The 18,972-nt window shown below is 45.1% G+C and overlaps 1 protein-coding gene across 1 annotated transcript in view; it reads right to left on the bottom strand.

The window, feature by feature from the left end:
- The window catches only part of DMBT1 (deleted in malignant brain tumors 1), a 306,433-nt gene that overhangs the window by 208,837 nt on the left and 78,624 nt on the right, over positions 1–18,972 (bottom strand). Inside the window, exons 16-20 of the mRNA XM_029610571.1 lie at positions 12,999–13,013; positions 11,461–11,499; positions 10,819–10,857; positions 9,606–9,923; positions 6,530–6,544 (exon numbers count right to left, since the gene is read on the bottom strand). Coding sequence (XP_029466431.1) covers positions 6,530–6,544; positions 9,606–9,923; positions 10,819–10,857; positions 11,461–11,499; positions 12,999–13,013 — 426 coding nt within the window. The remainder of the gene's footprint in view (positions 1–6,529; positions 6,545–9,605; positions 9,924–10,818; positions 10,858–11,460; positions 11,500–12,998; positions 13,014–18,972) is intronic.

The raw sequence follows: 18,972 nt of genomic DNA, 5'->3' as shown, positions 1-18,972 counted from the left end.
CGAGGCGCAGAGACCATGAAGAACCAAATTCAAGCTCCAGGACGGACAAAGCGTTCGCACCGGAGGACGTAAATGCTTGACACCGCATAGGAAACAAACCACATCCGGATGACCTGCAACAGAAGAACCTTCGATCTTACCCCGTAGACAGCCCAAGGCCGCCACCTGTACCCGAAGAGAATTATAGGTCAGGCCCTTTTTCAAGCCCTCTTGCAAAAAGGCTAGAATATGAACTATAGAAGCCCGCCGTGGGGGTCATATTCAACCCACTGCACCATGAATCAAAAACCTTCCAGACCCTAACATAGGCAAGGGAAGTGGAGGTCTTGTGGGCCCTAAGAAGTGTGGAAATTACAGCTTCCGAATAACCCTTCTTCCTCAGTTGTCTCCTTTCATAAGCCAAGCCGCTAGACAGAAGCGATCTGCTTGATCGAAAAATATGGGACCCTGCCGGAGAAGATTCGCGATGTGCCCCAGATGCAAGGGACCTTCCACCGCAAGGTGACAAAATCCGCAAACCACGGTCTCCTCGGCCACTCCGGAGCCATTAGAATAACCAGCCCCCGGTGGGATTCTATGCGTCGTATAATCTTCCCAACCAGTGGCCAAGGGGGAAACACATACTGGAGAATGTCTGGAGGCCACGGAAGCACCAGAGCATCTACCCCTTCCGAGCCGTGCTCTCTCCTGCGACTGAAGAAGCGAGCCGCCTTGGCATTGCTCCGAGTCACCATCAAGTCCAAGTGTGGGGTCTTCCAATGGCAAGTTATGAGCCGCAACGCCTCGGACGACAGCTCCCACTCTCCTGGATCCAGTCGCTGCCGGCTGAGAAAATCCGCCTGGACATTGTCCACTCCTGCGATGTGAGAAGCCGCGAGACGGCTTAGATGACGCTCCACCCAGGCCATCAACAAGTCCACCTCGGAGGCCACTAGGCGACTTTTTGTACCTCCTTGCCGATTGATGTACGCTACCATTGTCGCATTGTCGGACAAAACCCGTACTGCTCGGCGATGAATCAAGGGAAGAAAGCGACGAGGGCCATGTGAACCGCTCTGGTTTCCAGCCGATTGATCGATCATTTGGCTTGATGAGGTGACCATCACCCCTGTGTCGACCTGGACTGACAGACTGCTCCCCAACCTGTCAGACTGGCATCCGTCATCACGATGATCCAAGGTGGAGGTTCCAAGTCCACCCCTTGATGAAGATGCGTCAGTACCAACCACCAAATGAGACTGGTCCTGGCCGGCTCCAATAGCGGTAATTGCAGCTGATAGTCCTCGGACATGGGATCCCAATGGGAAAGCAGTGCCATTTGCAAAGGTCGCATATGAGCAAAGGCCCATGGGACCAATGCTAGTGTAGATGCCATATGCCCAATAACCTGTAAATAATCCCACACCATTTATTTATTTTATTTATTTATTGGTTTTTTATATACCGAAGTATTGGTGGAGGCCTTCACTCCGGTTTACATTTTGAACAACAAGATACAAAGAACAATCGAATGAAATCTTAAGAGCCAAAAGGCGCCGAACATGATACATTAAGTTGTCCATCCGTTGGCGGGGTAGGAACACCTTGCCCACCCGAGTGTCAAAAAGGGCCCCCAAAAACTCCAATTTCTGGGACAGTACTAGATGGCTCTTGTCAAAATTGACTATCCATCCCAGCGACCGCAGTCTGTCCAACACAGACTGCCCCACCATCCTGCAAAGATCCTCAGACTTTGCCCGGATCAGCCAATCGTCCATATAGGGTTAAACTAAAATCCTTTGGCGCCGTAGGGAAGCTGCAACCACTACCATCACCTTGGTGAATACCCTGGGCGCCATCGCCAACCCAAAGGGTAGGGCGCAGAACTGGTAATGCTGTCCTAGGACCATGAACCAGAGCAACCTTTGATGATGCGCTTGAATGCCTATGTGCAGATAAGCCTCCGTTAGGTCGAAAGAGGCCAAAAACTCGCCCTTGTGGATGGCCGCAATGACTGACCGCAACGTTTCCATCCGAAAACGTGGAACATGCAAGGCCCGGTTGACCTGCTTCAGATCCAGAATCGGACGAAATGCGCCTTCCTTCTTGGGAACCACAAAGTAAATCGAGTAACGCCCGGTCCTGCACGCGGCTGACAGGACTGGAACCACGGCTCCTAGCGCTCGCAACCGAGAGAGTGTCTGAGCAATAACCTGTTTGTCCAGGGGACCTCAAGGTGACACCAGAAATAAATTGCGGAGCGGGTGAGCAAAATCCAAAGCGTAACCGTGATTTATAATATCAAGAACTCACTGGTCCGATGTGATCTTGACCCATTCCTCCCGAAAGAGGGACAACCTCCCTCCAATTTGAGGAACAGAGGAATAGGCCGGCTCTCCTTAATTGTGAAGTCTTGTTGGGAGTGAAACTATGAGGGGCCCCCGAACACTGAGGCCTTCTGCCTCAAAAGGAATGAGTCCATGCCTGCGACCAAGATACCGACTGTCTCTGTGTGAAGGAGGAACCTCTTCCCGTCCGGAAACAATGCTGACCTCGGAACCGGCCTCTAAAGGTGCCGGATGTGCAAAACTGTCTAGGTTTGTCCTCAGGAAGCTTATAAACTTTGTTGTCCCCCAAATCCTTAATAAGCTGATCCAGCTCTTCCCCAAAAAGCAATTTTCCCTTGAAAGGAACGGAACCCAACCGGAATTTGGAGGAGGCAACTGCCGACCAATTACAGAGCCACAAAAGCCGCCTTGCAGAAACCGCCGTTGACATTGTGTGTGCAGAAGTCCATAAGAGATCATATAGGGCGTCTGCTGTGCAAGCGACCGCTGATTCCATGTGGTTAGCCTGTTCTGCCTCCTCCGGGGGGAGTTCCTGGGCCGTAAGCAACTGCTGAACCCAACGGAGAGTGGCCCTTTGCATGAGACTACTACAAACCGCAGCCCGGACACAGAGCGCAGAAACCTCAAAGATGCGCTTCAACAAAACCTCCAGCTTCCGATCCTGAAGATCCTTAAGCGCCGTTCCGCCAGTCACAGGAATGGTAGTATGCCTGAAGACAGCTGTGACCGCCGAATCTATCTTGGGAAGCTTTAGGTGGTTTAAGGAATCGCTCAGCAAGGGATATAGCTTCTCCATAGCCCTGCTGACTCGTAATGAAGCCTCTGGAAAGTCCCATTCCCGGGATACAATCTGAAATAACTTAGGGTGGAAAGGGAAAGTTTGCGGTGGGCCCCTAAGCCCTGCTAACACAATCTCCGGGAGAGGAATCCGCCTCAGGCTGCGGAGCCGGGATTTCTAATTCCTGCAGCACATGCGGAATCAAGGGGTCTAGTTCATCCTTACTGAACAAACGAAGGATCTGGGGATCATCTCCTTCCACCTGAACATGAGCATCCCCATGGCCCCCCCATATCTGGGACACCAGTGTCATATGAGGGACCCGCAATCTCAGCCTCATCAGGTTCCGCTGCCGGGCGTGGGAGACGAACCCCTGTCATCCCCTGATCCAACCCGGGCCTGGGACGCTTAGGAGGGAGGGCAGAGGGGTCCTCCCAATCAGATTCAGCCTCTAAATAGGCTTTGTGCATCAAGAGGATACAGTTTGAGGAAAATGGATGCGGCCGTTTTAAGGGCTTCCCCGGAGCTCAGTGGGGGGAGGGAGGGTCCAAATTTGCACCAAAATCGCCAAAACGCTGAGGGCTTAAGGCAGGCGGGCCCTCCTCTCCCTCCGACGCTGCCTGCGCGTCTGAACTCGGCGAGGCCAAAATGGACGCCGCTCCATATCCCGTGGGGGCGGGGCAGACTTCTGTCCCCGAGCCGGCAAAGTCCTTCACGGCTCACGCGGCCGCGATAGAGGAGAGCCGCGGGCAGCTACCGGCTGTCGAGAGGGTCCCTCGCCCCCGGGGATACACCGGGAGCAGAGACCCTCCTGAGAGAGTCGTGCCCCCAACTCCCCGCAGGCCGAGCAGGCAGAAGCCCGCAGCATAACAAAGGCAGATCCGACCACAAAAATCCCACGAAAAAACAAGAAGGCAGCCCTGTGTCGGACCGAGTGATAAATTCCACCCCCTCCGGAGCCCCGGGGCCGATTCGGGCAGGCTGGGGCTGAACAAGGGCTGTGCTGTATAATTATAAAAACGTCTTTTTTTTTTTAAGAATTCAACTAAATAGAACCTGCAGAAGCCCTGAAAAACATAGTCTGGCTGACTGACTAAATCTCATAGAGAGAATACTACAAGCCCCCTTCAGGGGAAGGACACCCCTGGAATAGGTTGGGGAGAGTGACCGGCCCACCGGTAAATACTCCCCAAGCCACCGAGGATATGGACACTCCAGGTACCTGGCGTTAGGGCATTGCCCTGCCAAGCCTGCCGTAAGGAAAATCCCCACGCAGTCAGCACCACAATCAAAAGTGCACAAAATTAAGAGCCAAAAGTTCCTTTTTTTTTTTTTAAACAGCAAAACAAGGAAAGAAATTTTCGTCTAGTCAAAGGTCAAACAAGACAGTCAAACCTGTACAATCAATGAATAATCTGAATAGGATCAGGACCGCAGGTTATGCCTCTCAATCTGCTGGAGTCAGAGAAATACTGAGGGATCGCAGGAGGCACACCGGTATATCTAGGGGGTGCTTTTCAGCTTTTCTCTGACTCCATCTGCTGGAGGGGAGGCATAACCCAGCAGTCTGGACTGATCCTGATACGTACAGGGAAACAAGATTTCCTGACCACGTCCTCAGAGGTTCTTTTATTTCTGGAGGAGATGTTGTCTTTCTTGCTGTTTTAATTTATCTGCACCCTCTCACCCGACTTCAAGCAGGTTTTCAGGCTCTGCTTAGCCCTTTCTCCCTTGGGCACCCAAGCAAGCTCCCCTCACTGATGGGTTTACTTCCTGCAGCTCTCAGGCCCTGGAACCACTCTCGCCAAATTCTGTGCATTCTGCTCCCTCCTTCCCACAATCTAAGAAAAGCATAAAGACGCCTTCCTTTCCTCTAACTTCATGATCCAAGAAAACAAACCGGTAACCGATCCAAGATGGCTATCAGCAAACAAACAACAAAGGTGGAATCGGTATAACATGGACTTTATTGAATCTTGCCCGACTCTGGCCGTGTTTCGCTCAACGAGCTGCCTCAGGGGCTTAAGAGACACTTGAATTGGCTCAGATTAGCACGGACATCGCATATGTCACAACTGAAGAAGCATTAATCAGCGAACTATTGGACCTGTTTCGAAACAGATACTTTCAACAGCAGACCACTGTGAGAGCAATGATAACGCAATTCTACTTGCCGCTCAACATGATGCTGTGCAGAGCTTCTTCAATTGTGACATATGCGATGTCCGTGCTAATCTCAGCCAATTCAAGTGGCTCTTAAGCCCCTGAGGCAGCTCGTTGAGCGAAACTCGGCCAGAGTCGGGCAAGATTCAATAGAGTCCATTTTATACCGATTCCACCTTTGTTGTTTGTTTGCTCTAACTTCATGATCCTTCAATGGTGTGATTAGCATCAGCTAAGAAAACTAAAAAGTCATGGGATAGGAGGCGATGTCCTTTCATGGATTACAAACTGGTTAAGACAGGAAACAGAGAGTAGGATTAAATGGACAATTTTCTCAGTGGAAAAGGGTAAACAGTGGAGTGCCTCAGGGATCTGTACTTGGACCGGGCCTTTTTAATATATTTATAAATGATCTGGAAAGGAATACGATGCTGACACCAGATCTTCCTTTCCCAGGTGGGAGAGTACAGAGGCGTCTATGTGACAAGCGAGCATTGAGAGAAATGTGAGAGGTCCTCTTATAGGTATTTCTTCTCTGGAGGATAAGAGGTTTAGAGCTGATAAGAAACCTCTTGTTTGAGTTTCTTATGTGGGGGCAGAGCTGCTATAGCAGTTATTTTAGAGAGCCGTGAGCCCCCATCTAATCAGATGTAAATATCCTGTAATCTCTGACAGCTGGAATCCCAGAATAAACGTTTGTCGGTTTTATGATAATGTTTTGTGTGAGACTCTCTTTTATCTCAAGGTGCGATTCCTCCGATCTGGGTATCAATACAGAGGGAATGGGAAAGCACTTAGAGGGGTTACAGAGGGGATACAGGGTTCCTGGTTTTCTCTTTCCAGCTTGGGAAATATTGTGCTTACCTCTGTGCCAGGTGCACTACAACATCTCCTCTTCCTATTCCTTTATTGAACCAGAGAAAGATGAGCTAGGGGCCCGTGAAGGGATCACAACTCAATATAAACATTTCCCGTTACTCCTATGTGCTAAATTGTGTGTGGTACATATGGGCTTTTACACTGAGAGGTTGGATTCTGATTTGGTAAATTTATTTACACTATTTTTATTTATTATTATAAGGAAAAAAGACACCAAATAAATACATATAAATGTAAATGTAAAAGGGTAATACCAGGCCTTCATCATCCTGTCTAGAAGCAGCTTAGTGACCCCAGTGATTAGGAAGCTATCCTAGCCTGTGATGGAGAGAAGAGGAGATTTCTCTGTGGGAAAAGCCTTAATGTTAAATCCTTCACTTACCCGAGTGCTGAGACGCTGTTAGGATAAAAAGAAAAGAAAATGTCAGTGTCCAGAGAAACCTCCCCAGGAAATCACACACTCCAGGTCTTCCAGGAGATGCATTTTACTTCTCAGATTGAATATTTTCATTTAAGTAATCATCTTTGGAGATGTACATTTGTTGAGAAATGACAAGAAAAATGCAGCGAAGCAATCTTTTCTTACTTGCTGTTTCAAACGAAAACCCCCCAGTAATGCTGGATTTTTATTTTCACTTTTAATGCAGTCCCTGGCTGCCGCTACCTCTGCCAAAGCCCCAATCCCCTACCTCCCCCCAATACAGAGTGAAACCCCCCAAAATTAACCACGTCATCCTGCCCATCTTCGCAGAAATCAAAATCGGACACAAGCAATCTCTCGAAAATCCCACCTCGCTGGCTCAAGATTCAAATTGTCCCCTGCAGAGAGCAGGGGGAGTGGGCGTGGGAGGATGAGGAAGACCTAGAGAGGCACTGGGGAGGATTGGAGAAGAGATCCTGGCTCCTTTCCTTTCTTTTTTTCCTTTTTCCCTTTGATTTTTATTTCATTTCAAGTTAATGAAACAAGCAAATGAAATATTAAACAATTTGAGAGAAATGAAACAGCTTTGTAGTCTGAGCACATACCTTACAATCTTTTGTATGTGTCTAAGATTAACCTGAGCGGGAAACAAAAGGTTTTATTAAGGAAAGCTGCAGAAGATGGGCCCCGGGATAACAATAAACTCATGGGAACTCGTCAGCCGAGGCATCCCTCCATTCATGGGATTTATTTCAGGGTCTGATGAAACTGCAGCTAATAATGTTTTGGGATTGTCCATTGAACTTGCTGTCCCTGGGCAGATCTGTTTCCTCTCCAGGGCCAAGGTGTTTGTATTATAGGCACCTGGAAGTCAACTCTGGCTCTGGAGAAAGGAATACTCTGAGCCTACAGATCTCTATAAAAATATTATGGGAAGTGACTGCATGTCAGATATTACATGGACATATCAGTCCAGGGGCTCTGATTTGTGCTTCATCCCTAATAGCCATCTCTCTGCTCTATCAGGAGCATCTGGAGCCTCATCAGCTCCATCCATAGCAGGGAGAAGCTTATGAGAACCAAAACTTTATTTAGCATTTTTTTATTTTATTTCTTTTAAAGAGTCTTCTATGCTGATATTAGTAGGGACATCATATCGGTTTACAGCGAACTATAGAATGGAAAATTACAAAAAACAGGGGTATGGGGAGGGGTACAAAGAACGAAAAGGATAGCAAAGAAGAGCAGGAACAATCGCAACGGCCGAACATGGAAACATTGAGAACAGATGCAATTAAAACATGATTATGTAAATGGGCATAAACAATTATAACATGACAATGCACAGGACTAATAAGTGGGGAGGGGCTGTTAAGGGTTTTGGGGGAAGGCTTGTTTGAAAAGCCAGGTCTTTAGTTGGGATCTGAATTTTATAATGCATGATTCTAGCCTGAGGTAGGTCGGAAGTGAGTTCCAGTGCATGGGGCCAGCAATGGAGAGCGCCCGATCCCTCGTAGATGTGAGGTGAGCTTTCTTTAAGGAGGGCACATGAAGGGTCCCTTTTTTGGAAGTCCCTGTGGGCCGATTAGGGCATGTTAGGCAGAAGGGCTCGTCAAGCCAGTTGGAGTAGTGTGTGTATATGGCTTTGTGGACAGTGGTAAGGGATTTATAGAGGATACGAGAAGGAATAGGGAGCTAGTGCAAGTCTTTAAGGATAGGGAGATGTGATCATATTTACGTGCATTAGAGATAGTTCTGGCTGCTGCATTCTGCAGCATTTAGAGTGGTTTTATAGAGGAGTAGGGTAATCCAAGAAATAGGCAGTTACAGTAATCCATTTTGGACTCGAGTGTGGCCTGGATGACAGTACAGAAATCACTGGCATGAAGTAGAGGTTTCAGTTTTTTCATAACATTGAGTTTGTAGTATTCCTCTTTGAGGATAGCATTGATGTGTTTTTTGAGGTTCAATTGCTGGTCAATCTGAATCCCAAGGTTTCTAGCGCAGTGCTGCGCGTGAAGTGACTTGTAGGCAGGGTCATTTGCGAGTTAGGGTTTAATAGGTAGATGATGAGAAATTAGGAGCAGTTCTGTTTTGGAAGTGTTCAAAGCCAGATGGAGGTTAGTGAGTAAGGTATTGATGGCTGCAAGACAATTTCCCCAGAATTCAAGAGCGTTGGATAGAGAGCCCTGAATAGGTATGATGATTTGCATGTCATCAGCATAAAGGAAGAATTTGAGGCCGAGTTCTGATTGGAGTTGGCAAAGAGGGGTGAGGTAGATGTTAAAGAGGGTAGAAGAAAGGGAGCAGCCCTGAGGGACTCCCTGGGAGAGAGCGTAGAAGGTGGATTCAGCATTGCCTATCTTCACAGAGAATTGCCTATTGGCGAGATAGGAGGTGAGCCACTTGAGGGCCGAGCCTGAGAGGTCAATGTCAGATAGGCAGGAGAGGAGGTGATTGTGATTTATTGTATCGAAGGCCACTGAAATGTCCAGCAGTGCGAGGATGTAATTATGTCCTTGGTCCATTCCCCTAATGAGATGGTCGGTTAAGGAGAGAAGAAGGGTCTCAGTACTGATATATTTGCGGAAGCCGAATTGAGAGGAGTGAAGTATATTGTTGGTTTCAAGGAAGTCTGTTAACTGCGAATTGATGACCTTTTCCATGACTTTTGAGATGAATGGGAGGTTAGAAATCGGGCGAATGTTGGCGGGGTCCTTGGGATCTAATGAGGGCTTTTTGAGCAGTGGTTTGATATCAGCAATTGCTCCCTTTCCTCAGGCATTGTCCCTGACTCACTCAAGCATGCAGTGGTTTTTTGAGGTTTTTGAGGTCATCACAAACCACATGTTAAATGATCTAATTTCATAATCCAATCAGCTTTCATGAGGCAAGGATTACTCCAAAGAAGAAATACTTTTCCAGAACAAGGAATAAAGCTACGTCCTTCTCTGAAACTGTCCTTACTGCTCAAAGGCTACGCTGACACATACAGGAGTAACTGAGATCTCACGTGACGGGAGACAGGAAACGGTACCTGAGCAGATGGCACCGGCGTCTTCATGATGACCACAGTTATGCACTTTCCATCCACGGCTGGAGCACTGGGACAGGAACCACTCGTCTCCTCTGCACTGCACATCATCCAGAAGAATATCTCCTGTGCCTTGGCCAAAATGGGCACTGCCAGGAGCCGCAACAGCAGAACCGCAGCCCAGCTGTCTGCACACAGCATTTGCATCATTTGTATCCCACAGGTCATCACAAACCGATCCCCATTTTCCAGCATAGTAAACTTCAACACGCCCTGCACATCTGTGTGAGCCATTCACCAACCGCACCTCATGCATAGAACCTACAGGTACAAGAGGAGCAAATGTTTTAAGCAGAAATGTGGGTGCATTTTTCTCATTCTACAGGCTCTGAATTAGGGAAGTAAAGTCCTCGCTTCTAGTTTTAGAGACTAATAACTATTTATTTATTTTCTGAACCTGTAAATCTCTTTTCCAAACTGGAACTGTACAAGCTGGATATACAAGATCTAAAATAAAAACTTTATAGATAAATACAACTTTATAATAAATCAAACAGCAGCAGCAATGTAGAAACAATAATCAGATAATCATACAGAGGGGAAATCTCAAACTGCCCCTACAGTGGTAAAATCTGCGTATTCAACCTGTTATTACGCGTGTAAAAGGCTTTAAATACTACCAAAGGGGGCAATAATCAATTTGCCCTCTTTGGTGCAAATACTGCAGGGACGTTTTCCACGCCAGGCTGAAGACAATAATTAGTGCACAATTTCACGTTTCCTTTTCCTTTGGTTATTGCTGCCAGGACAATCTAGCTGCGGTATTTGCGTCTGTTTCTGTGAGTTCAACAACTCAAAAGCAAACCAACCCCCATAGATGTGAAATTGCAATATGCACAGGATATTTTCCTCTCCCCGGGATCTCCTCCTGACAATGCTGGTAAAAGTAGGCACAGATAGTTCTCCAATAACCTGAAGCTCCCACACGGCCCTAACACTTCAGCCCATCTGATTACATAGAAGAAGAAGAATTGAAACATAACTGAGGACCCACAGCTCAATCCATGGGACCCAGGATCCTATCCCAATTTACAATTCAGCACTTTGGGAAGAGAGACCTCTGGGATGGGACTTCTGGTGTCCTGAGAGGCTGTGTGATTTGTATCACAGATTCAGAAGGAGCAATGTTATTATTACCTGAGATAATGTCACTTACCAGCTGTAAAAGTTGGTCCTAGGGAGGGTCTTGAAGTAGCTACGAATGAAAAGTAAACATAACCCAGCAGTATAAATAGGAGAGTTGTTTTTTTTAATTTATAGTTTATTAACTTTCTTAATACATTTAAATGAAAATAAGAAATAAGCAAAATCATGTATTACATAAGAGAATAAATGTACACTTTAACACTCAGGCAGTCTTCCATCTGTAATATCAGAGTATAGACCACATTATCATGGGGGAGCCTGTTACATAGGAAAAAAGTAATTATGTATCAACATAAACCATTCTCTATCATTCCACCATTCTCTATCTACCAAGGTCGCTGTAACCAGCTCTAACCACTTTTATCTTGAAGAAAAACTTCTAAATGCCCTGGATCGGTGAAAACAAACTTATTTTTCTGAAAGGGAATTAAACATTTACAGGGGAATTTAAGGAAGAAGGTGGCCCCTAGGGCCAAAACCCTCTGCCAAAATAATAAAAATTGTTTTCTCCTGAGTTGAGTAGATTTGGACACATCAGGAAACATCTGCACTGATAGTCCACAAAAGGCAAAGCTTTTATTCTTAAAGTACTTCTGAAGAGGGCGAGGGCAGAAGGAGCAATGTTATTATTACCTGAGATAATGTCACTTACCAGCTGGAAAAGTTGGTCCTAGGGAGGGTCTTGAAGTAGCTACGAATGAAAAGTAAACATAAGCCAGCAGTATAAATAGGAGAGTTTTGATCAATTCTCTTTTATGCTTTTATAACATTAATCAACCCTACAACTCTAATACAATACAAATAGGAGAGGGAAGGAGAGACACGGGAAATAAGAAACAAGATTTCCTGACCATGTCCTCAGAGGTTCTTTTATTTCTGGAGATGAAGTTTCCTTTCTTGCTGTTTTAATTTATCTGCACCCTCTCACCCAACTTCAAGCAGGTTTTCAGGCTCTGCTTAGCCCTTTCTCCCTTGGGCACCCAAGCAAGCTCCCCTCACTGATGGGTTTACTTCCTGCAGCTCTCAGGCCCTGGAACCACTCTCACCACATTCTGTGCATTCTGCTCCCTCCTTCCCACAATCTGAGAAAAGCATGAAGATCCTTCCTTTCCTCTAACTTCATGATCCTTCAATGGTGCAATTAGCATTAGCTAAGAAAACTAAAAAGTCATGGGATAGGAGGCGATGTCCTTTCATGGATTACAAACTGGTTAAAAGTCAGGAAACAGAGTAGGATTAAATGGTCAATTTTCTCAGTGGAAAAGGGTAAACAGTGGAGTGCCTCAGGGATCTGTACTTGGACCAGTGCTTTTTAATATATTTATAAATGCTCTAGAAAGGAATACGATGCTGACACCAGATCTACCTTTCCCAGGTGGGAGAGTACAGAGGTGTCTATATGACAAGCGAGCAGTGACAGAAATGTGAGAGGTCCTCTTATAGGTATTTCTTCTCTGGAGGATAAGAGGTTTATAGTTGATAAGAAACCTCTTGTTTGAGTTTCTTATGTGGGGGCAGAGCTGCTATAGCAGTTACATTAGAGAGCCGTGAGCCCCCATCTAATCAGATGTAAATATCCTGTAATCTCTGACAGCTGGAATCCCAGAATAAACGTTTGTTGGGTTTATGATAATGTTTTGTGTGAGACCCTCTTTTATCTCAAGGTGCGATTCCTCCGATCTGGGTATCAATACAGAGGGAATGGGAAAGCACTCAGAGGGGGTTACAGAGGGGATACAGGGTTCCTGGTTTTCTCTTTCCAGCTTGGGAAATATTGTGCTTACCTCTGTGCCAGGTGCACTACAACATCTCCTCTTCCTATTCCTTTATTGAAGCAGAGAAAGACGAGCTAGGGGCCCGTGAAGGGATCACAACTCAATATAAACATTTCCCGTTACTCCTATGTGCTAAATTGTGTGTGGTACATATGGGCTTTTACGCTGAGAGGTTGGATTCTGATTTGGTAAATTTATTTACACTATTTTATTTATTATTATAAGGAAAAAGACACAAAATACACATAAATGTAAATGTAAAAGGGTAATACCAGGCCTTCATCATCCTGTCTAGAAGCAGCTTAGTGACCCCAGTGATTAGGAAGCTCATGATGTGGTCACTGTCCTAGCCTGTGATGGAGAGAAGAGGAGATTTCTCTGTGGGAAAAGCCTTAATGTCAAATCCTTCACTTACCCGAGTGCTGAGACGCTGTTAGGATAAAAGAAAAGAAAATGTCAGTGTCCAGAGAAACCTCCCCAGCAAATCACACACTCCAGGTCTTCCAGGAGATGCATTTTACTTCTCAGATTGAATATTTTCATTTAAGTAATCATCTTTGGAGATGTACATTTGTTGAGAAATGACAAGAAAAATGCAGCGAAGCAATCTTTTCTTACTTGCTGTTTCAAATGAAAACCCCCCAGTAATGCTGGATTTTTATTTTCACTTTTAATGCAGTCCCTGGCTGCTGCTACCTCTGCCAAAGCCCCAATCCCCTACCTCCCCCCAATACAGAGAGAAAACCCCCAAAATTAACCACGTCATCCTGCCCATCTTTCTCCATCTCACAGGTCACAGAAAACAAAATGAGACACAAGCAATCTCTCAAAACTCCCATCTCGCTGGTTCATGATTCAAATTGTCCCCTGCAGAGAGGGAAGGAGTGGGAGTGGGAGGATGAGGAAGACCTAGAGAGGCACTAGGGAGGATTGGAGAAGAGATCCTGGCCCTTTACTTTCCTTTTCTTTCTTTTTTTTCCTTTTTCCCTTTGATGTTTATTTCATTTCAAGTTAATGAAACAAGCAAATGAAATATTAAATAATTTGAGAAAAAAAGAAACAGCTTTGTAGTCTGAGCACATGATGTATGTAGTATTATGCACTGACTTTCTGAGGCACCTCATTTCTGCTGTATTCCTGAATATTAGTTTTTAGACAAAGAAAGCAGCGGACCCTGACTATGTGCTGGAATGCAATGAGCCGACACCCCAGACCCATTAGCTGATTGGTCTAATACATAATCAAATCAAATGTACCACTCTTGTCTAAAATCAACACTCTGAATATGCTCTGATTGGTCAGTATGAAGGGTTTATAATGCTATGCACACAGCTGGAAGAGTTGAGTAACTGGGTGTTAATACGATTGTTGTGAGGACCTGTGTTACTCCCTGGGACAAATTATTTCCTCATGCTTTGTTCCGGTGCATGTCCCTGTCTTTGTCTTTCTCTAATAAAGGTTGGTTTCAGGTTACAATCTGCTTGCATTTTCTTTCGAATCAACATTTTGGTAGCAGAGAATGGTTTTTCATCTGCAGCTGTGATTTGAATCTCCCTGACTGAACAGACCAGACAATAGAAAACTTCACAGGTACTCAGGCTTGGCCAGATAACGGTCTGGACGCATATCGCGAGCACTCGGATTGGAACGTCTCAGGGACATCATCTCGAGGGAGGTTGCCCAAGACTTGGATAGACAGATCAGCTAGGACTTCATCACGAGTGTAATTGTTAAATCTTTGGGTTGGTTCCCTCAAAGGGGAGGGGCCACTACGGAAGGTAAGATGCCCGGGTTAGCTACACTGTTTTTTGTTTTTGTTTAAGCAGGCTGTCTCAGTCACTTTGCTTGAAGCCCCACAGTTGCCGTTAACTGAAACGGAGGTATACACCAGAATAACAGCTCGGTGTGATATTCATCCAGGTAAGAACACACTCTCTTTCATATAAGAGAGCTCTCTCAAATTTTACTATATTTACTAGGGATGTGAATCGTTTTTTGATGATTTAAAATATCGTCCGATATATTTTAAATCGTCAAAAAATCGTTAGGGCCACGATACAATACCAATTCCCCCGATTTATCGTTAAAAAATCGTAAATCGGGGGAAGGGGGAGGGCAGGAAAACCGGCACACTAAAACCCCCTAAAACCCCCCCCCGACCCTTTAAATTAAATCCCCCACCCTCCCAAACCCCCCCCCCCCCAATGCTTTAAATTACCTGGGGATCTGGCGGTGCTCCAGAACGGCGGCGGTCCGGAACGGCCCCCTCAATAGAATCGTGTTGTCTTCAGCCGGCGCCATTTTTCAAAATGGCCGCCGCAAAATGGCGGCGGCCATAGACAAAAACGATTCGACGCAGGAGGTCGTTCCGGACCCCCGCTGGACTTTTGGCAAGTCTTGTGGGGTCAGGAGGCCCCCCCCAAGCTGGCCAAAATTTTCCTGGGAGTCCAGCGGGGTTCTGGGAGCGATTTCTTGCCGCGAATCGTTTTCGTACGGAAAATGGCACCGGCAGGAGATCGACTGCAGGAGGTCATTCAGCGGGGGTTCCGGACCGCCGCTGAACGACCTCCTTCAGTTGATCTCCTGCCGGCGCCATTTTCCGTACGAAAATGATTCGCGGCAAGAAATCGCTCCCGGAACCCCGCTGGACTCCCAGGAAAATTTTGGCCAGCTTGGGGGGGCCTCCTGACCCCCACAAGACTTGCCAAAAGTCCAGCGGGGGTCCGGAACGACCTCCTGCGTCGAATCGTTTTTGTCTATGGCCGCCGCCATTTTGCGGCGGCCATTTTGAAAAATGGCGCCGGCTGAAGACAACACGATTCTATTGAGGGGGCCGTTCCGGACCGCCACCGTTCTGGACCACCGCCGGATCCCCAGGTAATTTAAAGCATTGGGGGAGGGGTTCGGGAGGGTGGGAGATTTAATTTAAAGGGTCGGGGGTGGGTTTTAGGGGGTTTTAGTGTGCCGGTTTTCCTGCCCTCCCCCTTCCCCCGATTTACGATTTTTTAACGATAAATTGGGGGAATTGGTATTGTATCGTGGCCCTAACGATTTTTTGACGATTTAAAATATATCGGACGATATTTTAAATCGTCAAAAAACGATTCACATCCCTATTTAATACAGCCTTTAGCGCCATAAGCAATAACCCTGGCATTTCGTTGTTACAGCATTAACCCCGACAGCAGTGTAACTTGGGCAAGCCACTGTGCAAACTTACATTAAAGATATTTTGTATGGCTTGTTATCCTGTAAGAGCCCTTTCCCCCTTCTTTCCGTGATACCCCCAGTTCCCAAGTTTCTAAAAAACCCCCAGTATTTGTCTATCTATCCTGTGGTACCGTTTTTTCTCTTATCTTTTTCTCACATCTTAATTAAGGTGATCACCATGCGCTAGCATTCTTTAATCTTCTTTGTTGCTTCGTCTTTATTTTGCTTTCAATAACGTTTCCAGAAATGGATGGCAAATCGCAGGCATTGTTTTGTGTGACTTGTTTTGTTTGAAGTTCTTGACAAAAGCATTTCCTGGTGTTAGTGCTTAAAAACGCTAATGACGTAGTTAAGGGGTTAATTGATCAGAATCATAACAGAGGAAAAAAAAAAAGAGAGAAGAGGAAGGAGGGGTTGAATCACCATGTGGGCTTCCTTCTGGGCAGGCGACAGGAGAGAAAGAAAAAGAAAAAATATTAGGTTTCGTTTGTTTAAACAAACGGAGCATTCCTATTGAAGGCGTGCATATATGCATAAAGAGGGAAGTGTGGCATGGTTATGCTTATTAGATTGTTTTGAAAGTACAAAGAGACATTGAAAAAGTTATGTTTCTTTAATGTGCAATTATTGGTGGAGGTTGGCACACAGTGTTCACTAACCATTACATTTCAGGCAACCTCTCAAGCTTTTTCTTGCAAATCCTGCAAATCCTAATTGAGTGGTATTTCAAAATGCATTTCACCTCAGAGTGCTGCTGCCTGAATTTATTCTCAAAGGTTGAAATCTAAAATTGGTATTATTTCACAAAGCGGCTTGTGATAGTGTCTCCTAGTGGATGCATATCATCATTCTTTTTATTACTTTTTTGTATGCTAGCTTTTATTTTTCAGGTCAACGGCCTTCCTGTCATGAAAGAATTAAGGCCGATATTTTATTTTCCTAAGTTTTTTCAGTTTTATTTTCTTTTTCCATTTTTAAACAGAATTCTGGTTTTTGTTTTTCTGGCATTTCCCAGGCATTTTTCAGACACCTTTTTGGTTTACTTTTCTTTTCATTTTTGAGCTCAAAATATGTGTTAACTGTTGTCTGTCTTGATGTTATGAAGACATTGTATGAATATTTGTGAAATAAATGGATATGTGTCGGTCTTGTGAAACATATGTTCTATGTAGTGTCTGCCATACCTGAGTTGTCTGTGGTTCTGTTTATTACATTTCACTTCTGCTGCATCAATTTGAATTTGTGTTGCTCCATTACACACACATGTTCTATAAGCACACATATTTAACTTAGGCCTTGATTAGCAAAAGATTATTACACCCGACTGAATAAAATGAGTATTCCATTGATTGTCAGAATTCAGAGCTCGTCTTGGCGAGCCAGCCCAACATTATACCATTATATGACCTGAGTTATCTACTCATTTGGCCTGATTTCTTCTTTGTTTTATATCTTGTTATTCTTTACCCAGATGTAGTTTTCTTGATCATATGAATTAATGTACCTTGATCTGCCATTGAATAATTGATTGTTATATGTATCTAGTTATTATGCCTTTTTGCAAGTGCCATGATTTAGATTTCCTAAATCAAATATATAATTTGAGGTCATGCAATTTTTACACTTGTAGAAATTTCCAGTCCTAAAATTTCTTTTATGTGATTGCTTGAAATGTTCTTCTATCTCTATCTATAAGCTAGTTTGTTTACATTTGGGTTTCCAGAGGGGAATATATAATTTTTCTTTATTTCTGGTTTTTATTCGACTACATTTCTTCCTTTTCCTGTGCAAAGACTCACATTGATGGTTTAGCAACCCTACGAAGTACATTATTTTGTTTTAGACCACATAGCATGCTAAAGACTTTCTCACAGAGTCAGCTGTCACTTGTTTCTATGATTATCCCCAATTACACTCAGACACACCACCGATCTAAGAGGGGTATTAGCCCCGCTTCCCCAGAAGCACCCGAAGATGAAGCAGTACAACTAGCTCTCAACTACATTAACAGCATATACCCTTTGACCAAAACTCATTTAGATGCCTTCTCATCCACAGATGGGTCACCTCTTGGACAGGTGATTGCCACAGTTGAATTAGGAATGTCCATACAGCGATTGCTTTCACTGCTACATGTTGTTGGCATAAAACTAAATAGCGACATCAATACCCTGCAGGACCAGCATCATGTATTGGACTTTTGCTATGCCTTTGCCTACCATGCATATGCCTCTGCCTTCGACAATTTGAATCTTCCATTGCAGCAGCCATGCCCAGGATTCCCGGACTGAGAATTATGGTCAACTCTTCATCTGCAGTGCAAGATCAAGTCACTACTATCCGTCAGCACTTGATGATGGACACACATGAGTTTACCCATGAATCAGATGGGTAGGGAAAAATAGAGAGTTTAGCCGAGGATGGGTAAGATTTCTTCACCTAAGGCTAGTTTAGGATGAAAGGGACAACCTAAGACAGGCACCCACGACCCCGCCCATACGTGAAGGGTTTATAGGCGTAACCCTTCAAGAGGGGGATGTATGTAGTATTATGCACTGACTTTCTGAGGCACCTCATTTCTGCTGTATTCCTGAATACTAGTTTTTAGACAAAGAAAGCAGAGGACCCTGACTTTGTGCTGGAATGCAATGAGTCGATACCCCAGACCCATTAGCTGATTGGTCTAATACATACTCAAATCAAATGTACCGCTCTTATCTAAAAACAACACTCTGAATATGTTCTGAGTGGTCAGTATGAAGGGTTTATAATGCTATGCACACTGCTGGAAGAGTTGAGTAACTGGGTGTTAATACGATTGTTGTGAGGACCTATGTTACTCCCTGGGACAAATTATTTCCTCATGCTTTGTTCCGGTCCCTGTCCCTTTGTCTTTGTCTTTCTCTAATAAAGTTTGGTTTCAGGTTACAATCTGCCAGCAGTTTCTCTCGAATCAACAATACCTTACAATCTTTTGTATGTGTCTAGGATTAACCTGAGCGGAAAGCAAAAGGTTTTATAAAGGAAAGCTGCAGAAGATGGGCCCCAGGATAACAATAAACTCATGGGAACTCATCAGCCCTACAGTCCCTACATTCATGGAATTTTTCTCAGGGTCTGATGAAACTGCAGCTAATAATGTTTTGGGGATTGTCCATTGACCCTGCTGTCCCTGGGCA

Source organism: Rhinatrema bivittatum, chromosome 7, assembly GCF_901001135.1.
Source record: "Rhinatrema bivittatum chromosome 7, aRhiBiv1.1, whole genome shotgun sequence".
Classification (NCBI taxonomy): Eukaryota; Metazoa; Chordata; class Amphibia; order Gymnophiona; family Rhinatrematidae; genus Rhinatrema; species Rhinatrema bivittatum.
Note: the sequence above shows the minus strand (reverse complement) of the source record. Positions and strands in the feature narration are given on the sequence as shown.